Source organism: Oncorhynchus mykiss, chromosome 7 (assembly GCF_057628025.1).
Source record: "Oncorhynchus mykiss isolate SJ-2025 chromosome 7, ASM5762802v1, whole genome shotgun sequence".
NCBI lineage: Eukaryota > Metazoa > Chordata > Actinopteri > Salmoniformes > Salmonidae > Oncorhynchus > Oncorhynchus mykiss.
Window position 1 is genome coordinate 84,052,501 of NC_143028.1, and position 14,092 is coordinate 84,066,592.

At 44.3% G+C, this 14,092-nt stretch overlaps 1 protein-coding gene across 2 annotated transcripts in view; it reads left to right on the plus strand.

Annotated features, from left to right (window-relative positions):
- The window catches only part of LOC110529064 (lysine-specific demethylase phf2), a 157,655-nt gene that overhangs the window by 82,165 nt on the left and 61,398 nt on the right, over nucleotides 1-14,092 (plus strand). For both annotated transcript variants that reach the window (XM_090242159.1, XM_090242160.1), the window contains exons 10-15: nucleotides 634-725; nucleotides 1,648-1,737; nucleotides 6,158-6,523; nucleotides 6,761-6,877; nucleotides 12,682-12,800; nucleotides 12,876-13,051. In XM_090242159.1, coding sequence (XP_090098285.1) covers nucleotides 634-725; nucleotides 1,648-1,737; nucleotides 6,158-6,523; nucleotides 6,761-6,877; nucleotides 12,682-12,800; nucleotides 12,876-13,051 — 960 coding nt within the window. The remainder of the gene's footprint in view (nucleotides 1-633; nucleotides 726-1,647; nucleotides 1,738-6,157; nucleotides 6,524-6,760; nucleotides 6,878-12,681; nucleotides 12,801-12,875; nucleotides 13,052-14,092) is intronic.

Genomic DNA, 14,092 nt, shown 5'->3' on the forward strand with positions numbered 1-14,092 from the left:
GGGAGAGCTGTCTGACCTCTTTACCAAGGGAGAGCTGTCAGACCTCTTTACCGAGGGAGAGCTGTCTGACCTCTTTACCAAGGGAGAGCTGTCTGACCTCTTTACCAAGGGAGAGCTGTCTGACCTCTTTACCAAGGGAGAGCTGTCAGACCTCTTTACCAAGGGAGAGCTGTCTGACCTCTTTACCAAGGGAGAGCTGTCTGACCTCTTCACCGAGGGAGAGCTGTCTGACCTCTTTACCAAGGGAGAGCTGTCTGACCTCTTTACCAAGGGAGAGCTGTCTGACCTCTTCACCGAGGGAGAGCTGTCTGACCTCTTTACCAAGGGAGAGCTGTCTGACCTCTTTACCAAGGGAGAGCTGTCAGACCTCTTTACCAAGGGAGAGCTGTCTGACCTCTTCACCGAGGGAGAGCTGTCTGACCTCTTTACCAAGGGAGAGCTGTCAGACCTCTTTACCGAGGGAGAGCTGTCTGACCTCTTTACCGAGGGAGAGCTGTCAGACCTCTTTACCAAGGGAGAGCTGTCTGACCTCTTCACCAAGGGAGAGCTGTCTGACCTCTTTACCAAGGAAGAGCTGTCAGACCTGTAAGAAGCTGTCAACATGTGTTTTAACAATATTCTGTCTTGTTTCAGGTTTACACAAGGCCAACAGACAACCAGCTGCCTACCTGATCCATGGAGCTAAGATCATCAACGGAGCCTTCAGGGCCTGGACTAAGAAACAGGCAAGTTTGGTTTCCTCCTTTACATCTATTACAACTATATACCTTCAAATACCTGCTACACTACTTGACCAAAAGTATGTGGACACCTGCTGGTCAAACATCTCATTCCAAAATCATGGCCATTAATATGGAGTTTGCTGCTATAACAGCCTCCACTCTTCTGGGAAGGCTTTCCACTAGATGTTGGAACATTGCTGCTATAACAGCCTCCACTCTTCTGGGAAGGCTTTCCTCTAGATGTAGGAACATTGCTGCTATAACAGCCTCCACTCTTCTGGGAAGGCTTTCCACTAGATGTTGGAACATTGCTGCGGAGACTTGCTTCCATTCAGCCACAAGAGCATTAGTGAGGTCGGGCACTGATGTTGGGTGATTAGACCTGGCTCGCAGTCAGCATTCTAATTCATCACAAAGGTGTTCATTGGGGTTGTGGTCAGGGCTCAGTCTAGTTCTTCCACACCGATCTTTGTGCACGGGGGCATTGCCATGTTGAAACAGGAAAGGGCCTTCCCCAAACCTTTGCCACAAAGTTGGAAGCACAGAATCATCTACAATGTCATTGTATGCTGCAGCGTTAAGATTTCCCTTCACTGGAACTAAGGGGCCCGAACCATGAAAAACAGCCCCAGACCATTATTCCTACTCCACCAAACTTTACAGTTGACACTATGCATTCGGAAAGGTGGCATCCTACGACAGTGCCAAGTTGAAAGTCACTGAGCTTTTCTGTAAAGCCATTCTACTGTCAATGTTTGTCTATGGAGATTACATGGCTGTGTGCTCGATTTTTATACACCTGTCAGCAACGGAACTAGCCGAATCCACTCATTTGAAGGGGTGTCCACATACGTTCTTATATATTGTGTATAATCTGAAATATAAATCCATATTTAACTGCGTTGTCAACGTGTCGTTCCTCCAGGCTCTGTTAGAACACGAGGATGAACTTCCAGAGAACATGAAGCCCACTCAGCTCATCAAGGACCTGGCCAAGGAGATCAGGATCTCAGAGGTACGACTTCTTACCCTGTTCTACTGCCCTGTTTTACTGCCCTGTTCTACTGCCCTGTTTTACTGCCCTGTTCTACTGCCCTGTTTTACTGCCCTGTTCTACTGCCCTGTTCTACTGCCCTGTTCTACTGCCCTGTTTTACTGCCCTGTTTTACTGCCCTGTTTTACTGCCCTGTTTTACTGCCCTGTTTTACTGCCCTGTTGTACTGCCCTGTTGTACTGCCCTGTTCTACTGCCCTGTTCTACTGCCCTGCTCTAATCTATTCTATTCTGTTCTACTGGGCAGGTTTACAATGGCCTTTGTTGTTGTAGAGACTAGCGATGTAACGATTCACTGATACGCATTGTCCCGGGTTCAAATGTTTAAGATCTGATTATATACCTGCTGATCAGGTCTAATATTAGATGGAATTAATCTGGCTTCAACCGATCACTGCCCACACCTGCCCGCCCGTCCAACATCACTACTCTGGACGGTTCTGACTTAGAATACGTGGACAACTACAAATACCTAATGTGTCTGGTTAGACTGTAATCTCTCCTTCCAGACTCACATTAAGCATCTCCAATCCAAAATTAAATCTAGAATCGGCTTCCTATTTCGCAACAAAGCATCCTTCACTCATGCTGCCAAACATACTCTTGTAAAACTGACCATCCTTCAGATCCTCGACTTCGGCGATGTCATCTATAAAATATCCTCCAACACTCTACTCAGCAAATTGGATGCAGTCTATCACGGTGCCATCCGTTTTGTCACCAAAGCCCCATATACTACCCACCATTGCGAACCTGTATGCTCTCGTTGGTTGGCCCTCGCTTCATACTTGTCGCCAAACCTACTGGCTCCAGGTCATCTATAAGTCTTTGCTAGGTAAAGCCCCGCCTTATCTCAGCTCACTGGTCACCATAGCAGCACCCACCTGTGGCACGCGCTCCAGCAGGTATATCTCTCTGGTCACCCCCAAAACCAACTCTCCTTCCAGTTCTCTGCTGCCAATGACTGGAACGAACTACAAAAATCTCTGAAACTGGAAACACTTATCTCCCTCACTAGCTTTAAGCACCAATTGTCAGAGCAGCTCACAGATTACTGCACCTGTACATAGCCCATCTATAATTTAGCCCAAACAACTACCTCTTCCCCTACTGTATTTATTTATTTATTTTGCTCCTTTGCATCCCATTATTTGTATTTCTACTTTGCACATTCTTCCACTGCAAATCTACCATTCCATTGTTTTACTTGCTATATTGTATTTACTTTGCCACCATGGCCTTTTTTTGCCTTTACCTCCCTTATCTCACCTCATTTGCTCACATCGTATATAGAGTTGTTTATACTGTATTATTGACTGTATGTTTGTTTTACTCCATGTGTAACTCTGTGTCGTTGTATCTGTCGAACTGCTTTGCTTTATCTTGGCCAGGTCGCAATTGTAAATGAGAAATTGTTCTCAACTTGCCTACCTGGTTAAATAAAGGTGAAATAAAACAACCTTTTGATCAGGTCTAATATTAGATAGAATTTGATTGTTCAGCGTCCCCATCAGAAAAAGTTTAGGTCATTTTGCTTTAAACAATCAGTATATATATGGTATTTTTTTTAGATATACAGGGTAAAGTTGAGTCATTTCATAGCTTGGACAGCAATCACTTTTGCTACCTGCACGGCGTTGGTCGAAGCTAGGGAAGAAAAAGCTGCTCACGCCAAGTCAGTCGACTTCCAAACGGTCTAGCCCATTGGATTATGAGACAGGGGTGAAATCCAAAGTTGTGCTTTATTTATAGCTCAAACACTTTTTATCCCAGTTTACCCCCCTAACATTCCCCTTATTGATAGTGGGGTGGTAGATGCCCAGTTTACCCTTTAAACTGGGCATCTACCACCCCACTATCAATAAGGGGAATGTTAGGGGGGTAAACTGGGCATCTACCACCCCACTATCAATAAGGGGAATGTTAGGGGGGTAAACTGGGCATCTACCACCCCACTATCAATAAGGGGAATGTTAGGGGGGTAAACTGGGCATCTACCACCCCACTATCAATAAGGGAAACCATACAGGAACCATACGTATCTAGATACATGGACTGGAACCATACGTATCTAGAAAACCAGAAAATCAGTAAACCAGCTTGAAGGGTTAGAGGCCATGATTATTTTCATCATTGTGTCAAGAGATATAGTACTAAAACACTTGAGCGTCTCTCTTGATCCTAGGTCCTGGCAGAGTTGTGCAGACTCAGGACAACTGAGCTTTGAAGGAATACGCAGATTTAAAGAGGAGTCCGTAATTTGCTTTCTAATAATCCTAATCTTTTCCTCAAAGAAGTTCATGAATTTATCACTGCTAAAGTGAAAGTCATCCTCTCTTGGGGAATGCTGCTTTTTAGTTAGCTTTGCGACAGTATCAAAAAGGAATTTCGCATTGTTCTTATTTTCCTCAATTAAGTTAGAAAAATAGGATGATCGAGCAGCAGTAAGGGCTCTTCGGTACTGCACAGTACTGTCTTTCCAAGCTAGTCGGAAGACTTCCAGTTTTGTGTGGCGCCATTTCCGTTCCAATTTTCTGGAAGCTTGCTTCAGAGCTCGGGTATTTTCTGTTTCTGGAGCTAGTTTCTTATGGGTATTGCGCAAGGTTAAATTGAGTTCCTCAGTTAGGTGGTTAACTGATTTTTGTCCTCTGGCGTCCTTGGGTAGACAGAGGGAATCTGGAAGGACATCAAGGAATCTTTGTGTTGTCTGTGAATTTATAGCACGACTTTGGATGTTCCTTGGTTGGGGTCTGAGCAGATTATTTGTTGCAATTGCAAACGTAATAAAATGGTGGTCCGATAGTCCAGGATTATGAGGAAAAACATTTATTCCATGGAACAAAACTAGGTCCAGAGTATGACTGTGGCAGTGAGTAGGTCCAGAGACATGTTGGACAAAACCCACTGAGTCGATGATGGCTCCGAAAGCCTTTTGGAGTGGGTCTGTGGAATTTCCATGTAAATATTAAAGTTACCAAAGATTAGAATATTATCTGCTATGACTACAAGGTCCGATAGGAATTCAGGGAACTCAGTGAGGAACGCTGTATATGTCCCAGGAGGCCTGTAAACAGTAGCAATAAAAAGTGATTGAGTAGGCTGCATAGATTTCATGACTAGAAGCTCAAAAGACGAAAACGTCATTTTTTTTTTTTGTAAATTGAAATTTGCTATCGTAAATGTTAGCAACACCTCCGCCTTTGCGGGATGCACGGGGGATATGGTCACTAGTGTAGCCAGGAGGTGAGGCCTCATTTAACACAGTAAATTCATCAGGCTTAAGCCATGTTTCAGTCAGGCCAATCACATCAAGATTATGATCAGTGATTAGTTCATTGACTATAATTGCCTTTGAAGTAAGGGATCTAACATTAAGTAGCCCTATTTTGAGATGTGAGGTATCATGATCTCTTTCAATAATGACAGGAATGGAGGTGGTCTTTATCCTAGTGAGATTGCAAAGGCGAACACCGCCATGTTTAGTTTTGCACAACCTAGGTCGAGGCACAGACACGGTCTCAATGGTGATAGCTGAGCTGACTACACTGACTGTGCTAGTGGCAGACTCCACTATTCTGGCAGGCTGGCTAACAGCCTGCTGCCTGGCCTAGATATGTATGGTTCCTGTGTGGTACCAGTCCATGTATCTAGATACGTATGGTTCCTGTATGGTACCAGTCCATGTATCTAGATACGTATGGTTCCTGTATGGTATCAGTCCATGTATCTAGATACGTATGGTTCCTGTATGGTACCAGTCCATGTATCTAGATACGTATGGTACCAGTCCATGTATCTAGATACGTATGGTTCCTGTATGGTACCAGTCCATGTATCTAGATGCGTATGGTTCCTGTATGGTAACAGTCCATGTATCTAGATACGTATGGTACCAGTCCATGTATCTACACAGTCTACACTGCACACTCTACACTACACAGTCTACACTACACACTCTGCACACTACACTCTACGCACTACACTCTACACAGTCTACACACTCTACAGTCTACACACTACACAGTCTACACTCTACACACTACACAGTCTACACACTACAGTCTACACTCTACTCTACACACTCTACACTCTACACACTACACACTCTACACTCTACACACTCTACACTCTACACACTACACTACGTTGTGCAGCATAATTTTTGGGACCATATACAACGCTCTGTTTGCAGAGCCCTTTATAGTTACAGTACAGACATGACCTGCTGCATTATGGTTGTTGTAGTGAACTGGGTTACTAACGGGTCTATGAACGTACAGCTCAGACTGTTGTCATGGTTCAGTGTAAAAGGAGAGAAAATTGTAAAGTGAGTGTCGTCGGATAAAGACATCTTGATAACTGACCGTTTTGTTGTTGTCCAGAATGCGGCTAAAGCCATTAAGAGTGATTCGAGTAGCAAGGCTCCAGTGGAGGAACCACCTCCTGCCCCATCAGAGCCTGAGGACCCTGCTTCCCCCTCCAGCGACCCCTCTCCGTCCCCTCCTCCTCGGGAGAAACCAGCCAGGAAGAAGGCCTCCAAGCCCCCAAAACCTCCAAAGGTCCCCAAACCTCCCAAGGTCCCCAAAGCGAAGGAGGGAGGGAAGAAGAAAGGAAAGAAAGAGAAGGAAGTCCCTCCTCCTCCTCCTCCTCCTCCGTCGAAGCCCTCCAGCCTGGCAGCTCTGGAGTCTCACGCCAAGGACATCCTCAGCAAGATGGACCAGCCCAAGAAAGGCAAGATGGGGGGCAAGGTGAGCTATTAACCTGTTTAACCATGTTTAACCTGACTGGGCCTGTAACAAACACACCCCTATAGGCCTAGATGAACCAGCCCAAGAAGGGTAAGGTGGGGGGCAAGGTGAGACCATGCAAGCTGACCTGTCCTACTCTACCTCATATCAAATCAAATTGTATTGGTCACATAGACACGGTTAGCAGCAGTTACCTGTCACCTATATGATGTCATGTCTGTGTTACCTGCTTCCCAGGCGACTAAGAATGTCCTGAGCATGTCGGAAAAGGACACCTGTAAGCAGAACGACCTGGAGAAGTTTGAGATCCGAGAACAGAACAAGAAACAGACGGAAGCCAAGTGGAAATATAAGGTACGCTACAGGACAGTTTGAGTTAGGTCAGATACAGGTTGAGTTAGGTCAGATACAGGTTGAGTTAGGTCAGATACAGGTTGAGTTAGGTCAGGTACAGAACAGGTTGAGTTAGGTCAGATACAGGTTGAGTTAGGTCAGGTACAGGTTGAGTTAGGTCAGATACAGGTTGAGTTAGGTCAGATACAGGTTGAGTTAGGTCAGATACAGGTTGAGTTAGGTCAGGTACAGAACAGGTTGAGTTAGGTCAGATACAGGTTGAGTTAGGTCAGATACAGGTTGAGTTAGGTCAGATACAGGTTGAGTTAGGTCAGATACAGGTTGAGTTAGGTCAGATACAGGTTGAGTTAGGTCAGGTACAGGTTGAGTTAGGTCAGATACAGGTTGAGTTAGGTCAGATACAGGTTGAGTTAGGTCAGATACAGGTTGAGTTAGGTCAGATACAGGTTGAGTTAGGTCAGGTACAGAACAGGTTGAGTTAGGTCAGGTACAGGTTGAGGTAGGTCAGGTACAGAACAGGTTGAGTTAGGTCAGGTACAGAACAGGTTGAGTTAGGTCAGGTACAGAACAGGTTGAGTTAGGTCAGGTACAGAACAGGTTGAGTTAGATCAGATACAGGTTGAGTTAGGTCAGATACAGGTTGAGTTAGATCAGATACAGGTTGAGTTAGGTCATGTACAGAACAGGTTGAGTTAGGTCAGGTACAGGTTGAGTTAGGTCATGTACAGAACAGGTTGAGTTAGGTCAGGTACAGGTTGAGGTAGGTCAGGTACAGAACAGGTTGAGTTAGGTCAGGTACAGAACAGGTTGAGTTAGGTCAGGTACAGAACAGGTTGAGTTAGGTCAGGTACAGAACAGGTTGAGTTAGATCAGATACAGGTTGAGTTAGGTCAGATACAGGTTGAGTTAGATCAGATACAGGTTGAGTTAGGTCAGGTACAGGTTGAGTTAGGTCAGGTACAGAACAGGTTGAGTTAGGTCAGATACAGGTTGAGTTAGGTCAGGTACAGAACAGGTTGAGTTAGATCAGATACAGGTTGAGTTAGGTCAGGTACAGGTTGAGTTAGGTCATGTACAGAACAGGTTGAGTTAGGTCAGATACAGGTTGAGGTAGGTCAGGTACAGAACAGGTTGAGTTAGGTCAGATACAGGTTGAGTTAGGTCAGATACAGGTTGAGTTAGGTCAGGTACAGAACAGGTTGAGTTAGGTCAGATACAGGTTGAGTTAGGTCAGGTACAGAACAGGTTGAGTTACGTCAGATACAGGTTGAGTTAGGTCAGGTACAGAACAGGTTGAGTTAGATCAGATACAGGTTGAGTTAGGTCAGATACAGGTTGAGTTAGGTCAGATACAGGTTGAGTTAGGTCAGATACAGGTTGAGTTAGGTCAGATACAGGTTGAGTAAGGTCAGGTACAGAACAGGTTGAGTTAGGTCAGATACAGGTTGAGTTAGGTCAGGTACAGAACAGGTTGAGTTAGATCAGATACAGGTTGAGTTAGGTCAGGTACAGAACAGGTTGAGTTAGGTCAGATACAGGTTGAGTTAGGTCAGGTACAGGTTGAGTTAGGTCAGGTACAGGTTGAGTTAGGTCAGATACAGAACAGGTTGAGTTAGGTCAGGTACAGAACAGGTTGAGTTAGGTCAGATACAGGTTGAATTAGGTCAGGTACAGAACAGGTTGAGTTAGGTCAGATACAGGTTGAGTAAGGTCAGATACAGGTTGAGTTAGGTCAGGTACAGGTTGAGTTAGGTCAGGTACAGGTTGAGTTAGGTCAGATACAGAACAGGTTGAGTTAGGTCAGGTACAGAACAGGTTGAGTTAGGTCAGATACAGGTTGAGTTAGGTCAGGTACAGAACAGGTTGAGTTAGGTCAGATACAGGTTGAGTAAGGTCAGATACAGGTTGAGTTAGGTCAGGTACAGGTTGAGTTAGGTCAGATACAGAACAGGTTGCGTTAGGTCAGAGAGGGGGAGACAGGCCAAGACAGACTGTGAACAGAGAGGTGTGAGTGTGGTGGAGGTACCTGTACCAGACAGGGGGAGAAAACCAGGGCAGACGGTGAACAGACAGGGGGAGACAGACCAAGGCAGACGGTGAACAGAGAGGGGGGAGACAGGCCAAGGCAGACGGTGAACAGACAGGGGGAGACAGACCAAGGCAGACGGTGAACAGACAGGGGGAGACAGACCAAGGCAGACGGTGAACAGACAGGGGGAGACAGACCAAGGCAGACGGTGAACAGACAGGGGGAGACAGACCAAGGCAGACGGTGAATAGACAGGGGGAGACAGACCAAGGCAGACAGTGAATAGACAGGGGAAGACAGACCAAGGCAGACAGTGAACAGACAGGGGGAGACAGACCAAGGCAGACGGTGAACAGAGAGGGGGAGACAGGGCAGACAGTGAACAGACAGGGGAAGACAGGCCAGGGCAGATGGTGAACAGAGAGGGGGAGACAGGACAGGGCAGACAGTGAACAGACAGGGGGAGACAGGTCAAGGCAGATGTTGAACAGACAGGGGGAGATGGTGAACAGAGAGGTGGGAGACAGGCCAAGACAGACGGTGAACAGACAGGGGGGAGTGTGGTGGAGGTACCTGTACCAGACAGGGGGGGAGACAGGCCAAGGCAGATGGTGAACAGATCGCCAGGTGGAATCAGTGCCATGCCAGTGAACAGCAGGAGGGGGGTTCTGAGGCCCAAAGGCCTTTTCCTTCACATCTGGTCAGGGAGCCTTAACTCAGCATTCAGTCCCCATAAAGTCAAATATATCACTGTAATGTACTTTATTTTTAGCTTTTTCTTCTTGGCTTTCAAAATAGCATCAGACCAAACACTCCTCACTCAGCTCCAGGTTGGACGGTGTCCTCAGGTCTCTGTTGGCTAGAGCTGCCTCCGTATAGCGCCGAAAAATCAAACACTGAGCAGTAATCTCTCTGGTTAATTTTGGTCAAAATTAGGTTGTTAGAAAATGTAGTTAAGTTATGGAAAATACAGACTAATTAGTTAAGATACAGACTAGTTAGATAAAGAATAATTAAGTTAGATACAGAGTAGTTAGTTAAGTTAGATACAGAGTAGTTAGTTAAGTTAGGTAAGATATAAAATAGTTAGTTAAGTTAGGTAAGATACAGAATAGTTAAGTTGGTTAAGATACAGAATAGTTAGTAAAGTTAGATACAGAATAGTTAAGTTAGGTAAGATATATAATTATTAAGTTAGATACAGAGTAGTTAGTTAAGTTAGATACAGAGTAGTTAGTTAAGTTAGGTAAGATATAAAATAGTTAGTTAAGTTAGGTAAGATACAGAATCGTTAAGTTAGGTAAGATACAGAATAGTTAGTTAAGTTAGATACAGAATAGTTAGTTAAGTTAGGTAAGATATAGTTAGGTAAGGTACAGAGTAGTTAGTTAAGTTATATATAGAGTAGTTAGTTTAGGTAAGATAGATTAGTTAATTTAGTTAAGATACAGAATAGTTGGGTAAGATATATAATAGTTAGTTTAGGTAAGATAGAGTAGTTAATTTAGTTAAGATAAATAATAGTTGGGTAAGATATATAATAGTTAATTTAGTTAAGATACAGAATAGTTGGGTAAGATATATAATAGTTAGTTTAGGTAAGATAGAGTAGTTAATTTAGTTAAGATACAGAATAGTTGGGTAAGATATATAATAGTTAGTTTAGGTAAGATAGAGTAGTTAATTTAGTTAAGATAAATAATAGTTGGGTAAGATATATAATAGTTAATTTAGTTAAGATACAGAATAGTTGGGTAAGATATATATAATAGTTAGTTTAGGTAAGATAAAGTAGTTAATTTAGTTAAGATATATAATAGTTAGTTTAGGTAAGATAAAGTAGTTAATTTAGTTAAGATATATAATAGTTAGTTTAGGTAAGATATATAATAGTTAGTTTAGGTAAGATAAAGTAGTTAATTTAGTTAAGATATATAATAGTTAGTTTAGGTAAGATATATAATAGTTGGGTAAGATATATAATAGTTTGATTTGAAAATCAAAGGTCAAATCCAGAATAGATTGAGTCAAGGCTGTCTTGGCCTGCTTTAAAAACACATGGACCAAAGTAAACATGATAATGATGGATAAACGGAACAATAAACCCAATTCAAGCTGGATGCTGTTTCAAAGAAGATACAAATGGTTCTGTTGTATTAAAGCTTGAGAAGCTGAGAAGTCCAGCAGAAGAACGTGGTATAATGGTAAAGTGATTAACACACTATCGATCATAGTAATCAGCTAAACTAACACTGCGGTTTTACTCACAATTAGAGTGGTGGAACTGTTCAAAGCTTCTAGAATCCAGGCCCAGCCAACCGTCTCAGTCCTCACAACTATGTCATATCCACAACATTCCACCCATAAGCATTCACATCTGCCCCGGGGTCCTGCTGGTGGAAGGGGGTCCCAAATGCTACCCTATTCCCCTATAAGGTGTAGAGGACTCTGGTCAAAAGTAGTTCACTACAGCGTATAGGGTTCCGTTTAGGATGCGGTCCTGCTCTAAGGAGGCTGTTGTGTCATTATAGCTGGATAACATGGGATGGGTTCTGGAGGATAGCTTAGTTGGAGCGAACGGAAGACATTAGTCGGCTTTAGTTTCGTGGAAACTTGTATGCCAAAGTGTTCCGGTTGTAATGTCTGTAGTCATTCCAAGGGTCCTGGTCCCTCTAAAGAGTGGAACTAGCTGCAGCTCAAACACTAACACATGGACTGGTAGATGGAGATACAGACCGGTCAGAGAAACTAAGGGCAGATCAGACCACATCTTCTAAAGGACCTGGAAGATGGATAATCACAGACCACATCTTCTATAGGAGCTGGTAGATGGAGATACAGAGAAACTAAGGGCAGATCAGACCACATCTTCTATAGGACCTGGAAGATGGATAATCACAGACCACATCTTCTATAGGAGCTGGTAGATGGAGATACAGAGAAACTAAGGGCAGATCAGACCACATCTTCTATAGGACCTGGTAGGTGGAGATACAGAGAAACTAAGGGCAGATCAGACCACATCTTCTATAGGAGCTGGTAGGTGGAGATACAGAGAAACTAAGGGCACGTTGTGTTAGCTAATCCAAGTTTATCATTTGAAAATGATAATTGATCATTAGAAAACCATTTTGCAATTATGTTAGCACAGCTGACAACTTGTTGTAATTAAAAAAGCAATAAAACTGGCCTTCTGTAGACTAGTTGAGTATCTGGAGCATCAGCATTTGTGGGTTTGATTACAGGCTCAAAATGGCCAGAAACAAATAACTTTTCCCTGAATCTTGTCAGTCTATTCTTGTTCTGAGAAATGAAGGCTATTCCATGCGAGAAATTGACAAGAAACTGAAGATCTCGTACAACGCTGTGTACTACTCCCTTCACAGAACAGCGCAAACTGGCTCTAACCAGAATAGAAAGAGGAGTGGGAGGCCCCGGTGCACAACTGAGCAAGAGGACAAGTACATTAGAGTGTTGAGTTTGAGAAACAGACGCCTCACAAGTCCTCAACTGGCAGCTTCATTAAATACCCACAAAACACCAGTCTCAACGTCAACAGTGAAGAGGCAACTCCAGGATGCTGGCCTTCTAGGCAGAGTTCCTTTGTCCAGTGTCTGTGTTATTTTGCTCATCTTAGTCTTTTATTTTTATTGGCCAGTCTGAGATATGGCTTTTTCTTTTCTCCCTTGCAATGTTATAAACATGTTGTATGTCCTTCTGCACGATCCTCTAAAACATAACATTACGTTCTCGTTGTCGTTCGTATCCGTTACAGAACAGCAAACCAGATTCCTTACTGAAGATGGAAACTGAAGAGCACAAGTTTGAGAGAACGCCACTATCAGGCAACAAAGACAAGTTTTCATTCTCATTGACACACAAGAAGTTACTAGGGTATGTATACTGTGTACATGTATTGTGTCTGTCTGTGACTGGCACCCGTTCCTCACCGTCCTGTGTCCCCCCCAGTTCTAAGCTGAAGCCCCAGACCAACTCCAGTGTGTTCAGCTCGTTACAAAACCTAAAGGAGGACAAGGCCAAGCCGGTGAGAGACGAGTATGAGTACGTGTCAGACGAAGGAGAGTTGAAGATTGATGAGTTCCCCATCAGGAGGAAAAAGAACGCCGTCAAGAGGGACTTATCCTGTGAGTACTGACACATAAAGATGACAAACTACTACTGGAGAGAAAATGGTCCTGTGACTGACACTGAGACAGAGACACTGAGACAGAGACACTGAGACAGAGACACTGAGACAGAGACACTGAGACTGAGACACTGAGACTGAGACACTGAGACTGAGACACTGACACTGAGACTGAGACACAGAGACTGAGACACAGAGACTGAGACACAGAGACTGAGACACAGAGACTGAGACGCTGAGACTGAGACGCTGAGACTGAGACGCTGAGACTGAGACGCTGAGACTGAGACGCTGAGACTGAGACGCTGAGACTGAGACGCTGAGACAGAGAGACTGAGACACTGAGACTGAGACACTGAGACTGAGACACTGAGACTGAGACACTGAGACTGAGACACTGAGACTGAGACACTGAGACTGAGACACTGAGACTGAGACACTGAGACTGAGACACTGAGACACTGAGACTGAGACACTGAGACTGAGACACAGAGACTGAGACACTGAGAGACTGAGACACTGAGACACTGAGACTGAGACACTGAGACTGAGACACTGAGACTGAGACACAGAGACTGAGACACTGAGACTGAGACACTGAGACTGAGACACTGAGACTGAGACACTGAGACTGAGACACAGAGACTGAGACACTGAGACTGAGACACAGAGACTGAGACACAGAGACTGAGACACAGAGACTGAGACACTGAGACTGAGACACTGAGACTGAGACACTGAGACTGAGACACTGAGACTGAGACACAGAGACTGAGACACAGAGACTGAGACACAGAGACTGAGACACTGAGACTGAGACACTGAGACTGAGACACTGAGACACTGAGACTGAGACACTGAGACTGAGACACTGAGAGACTGAGACACTGAGACACTGAGACTGAGACTGAGACACTGAGACTGAGACACTGAGACTGAGACACTGAGACTGAGACACAGAGACTGAGACACTGAGACTGAGACACAGAGACAGAGACACTGAGACTGAGACACTGAGACTGAGACACTGAGACTGAGA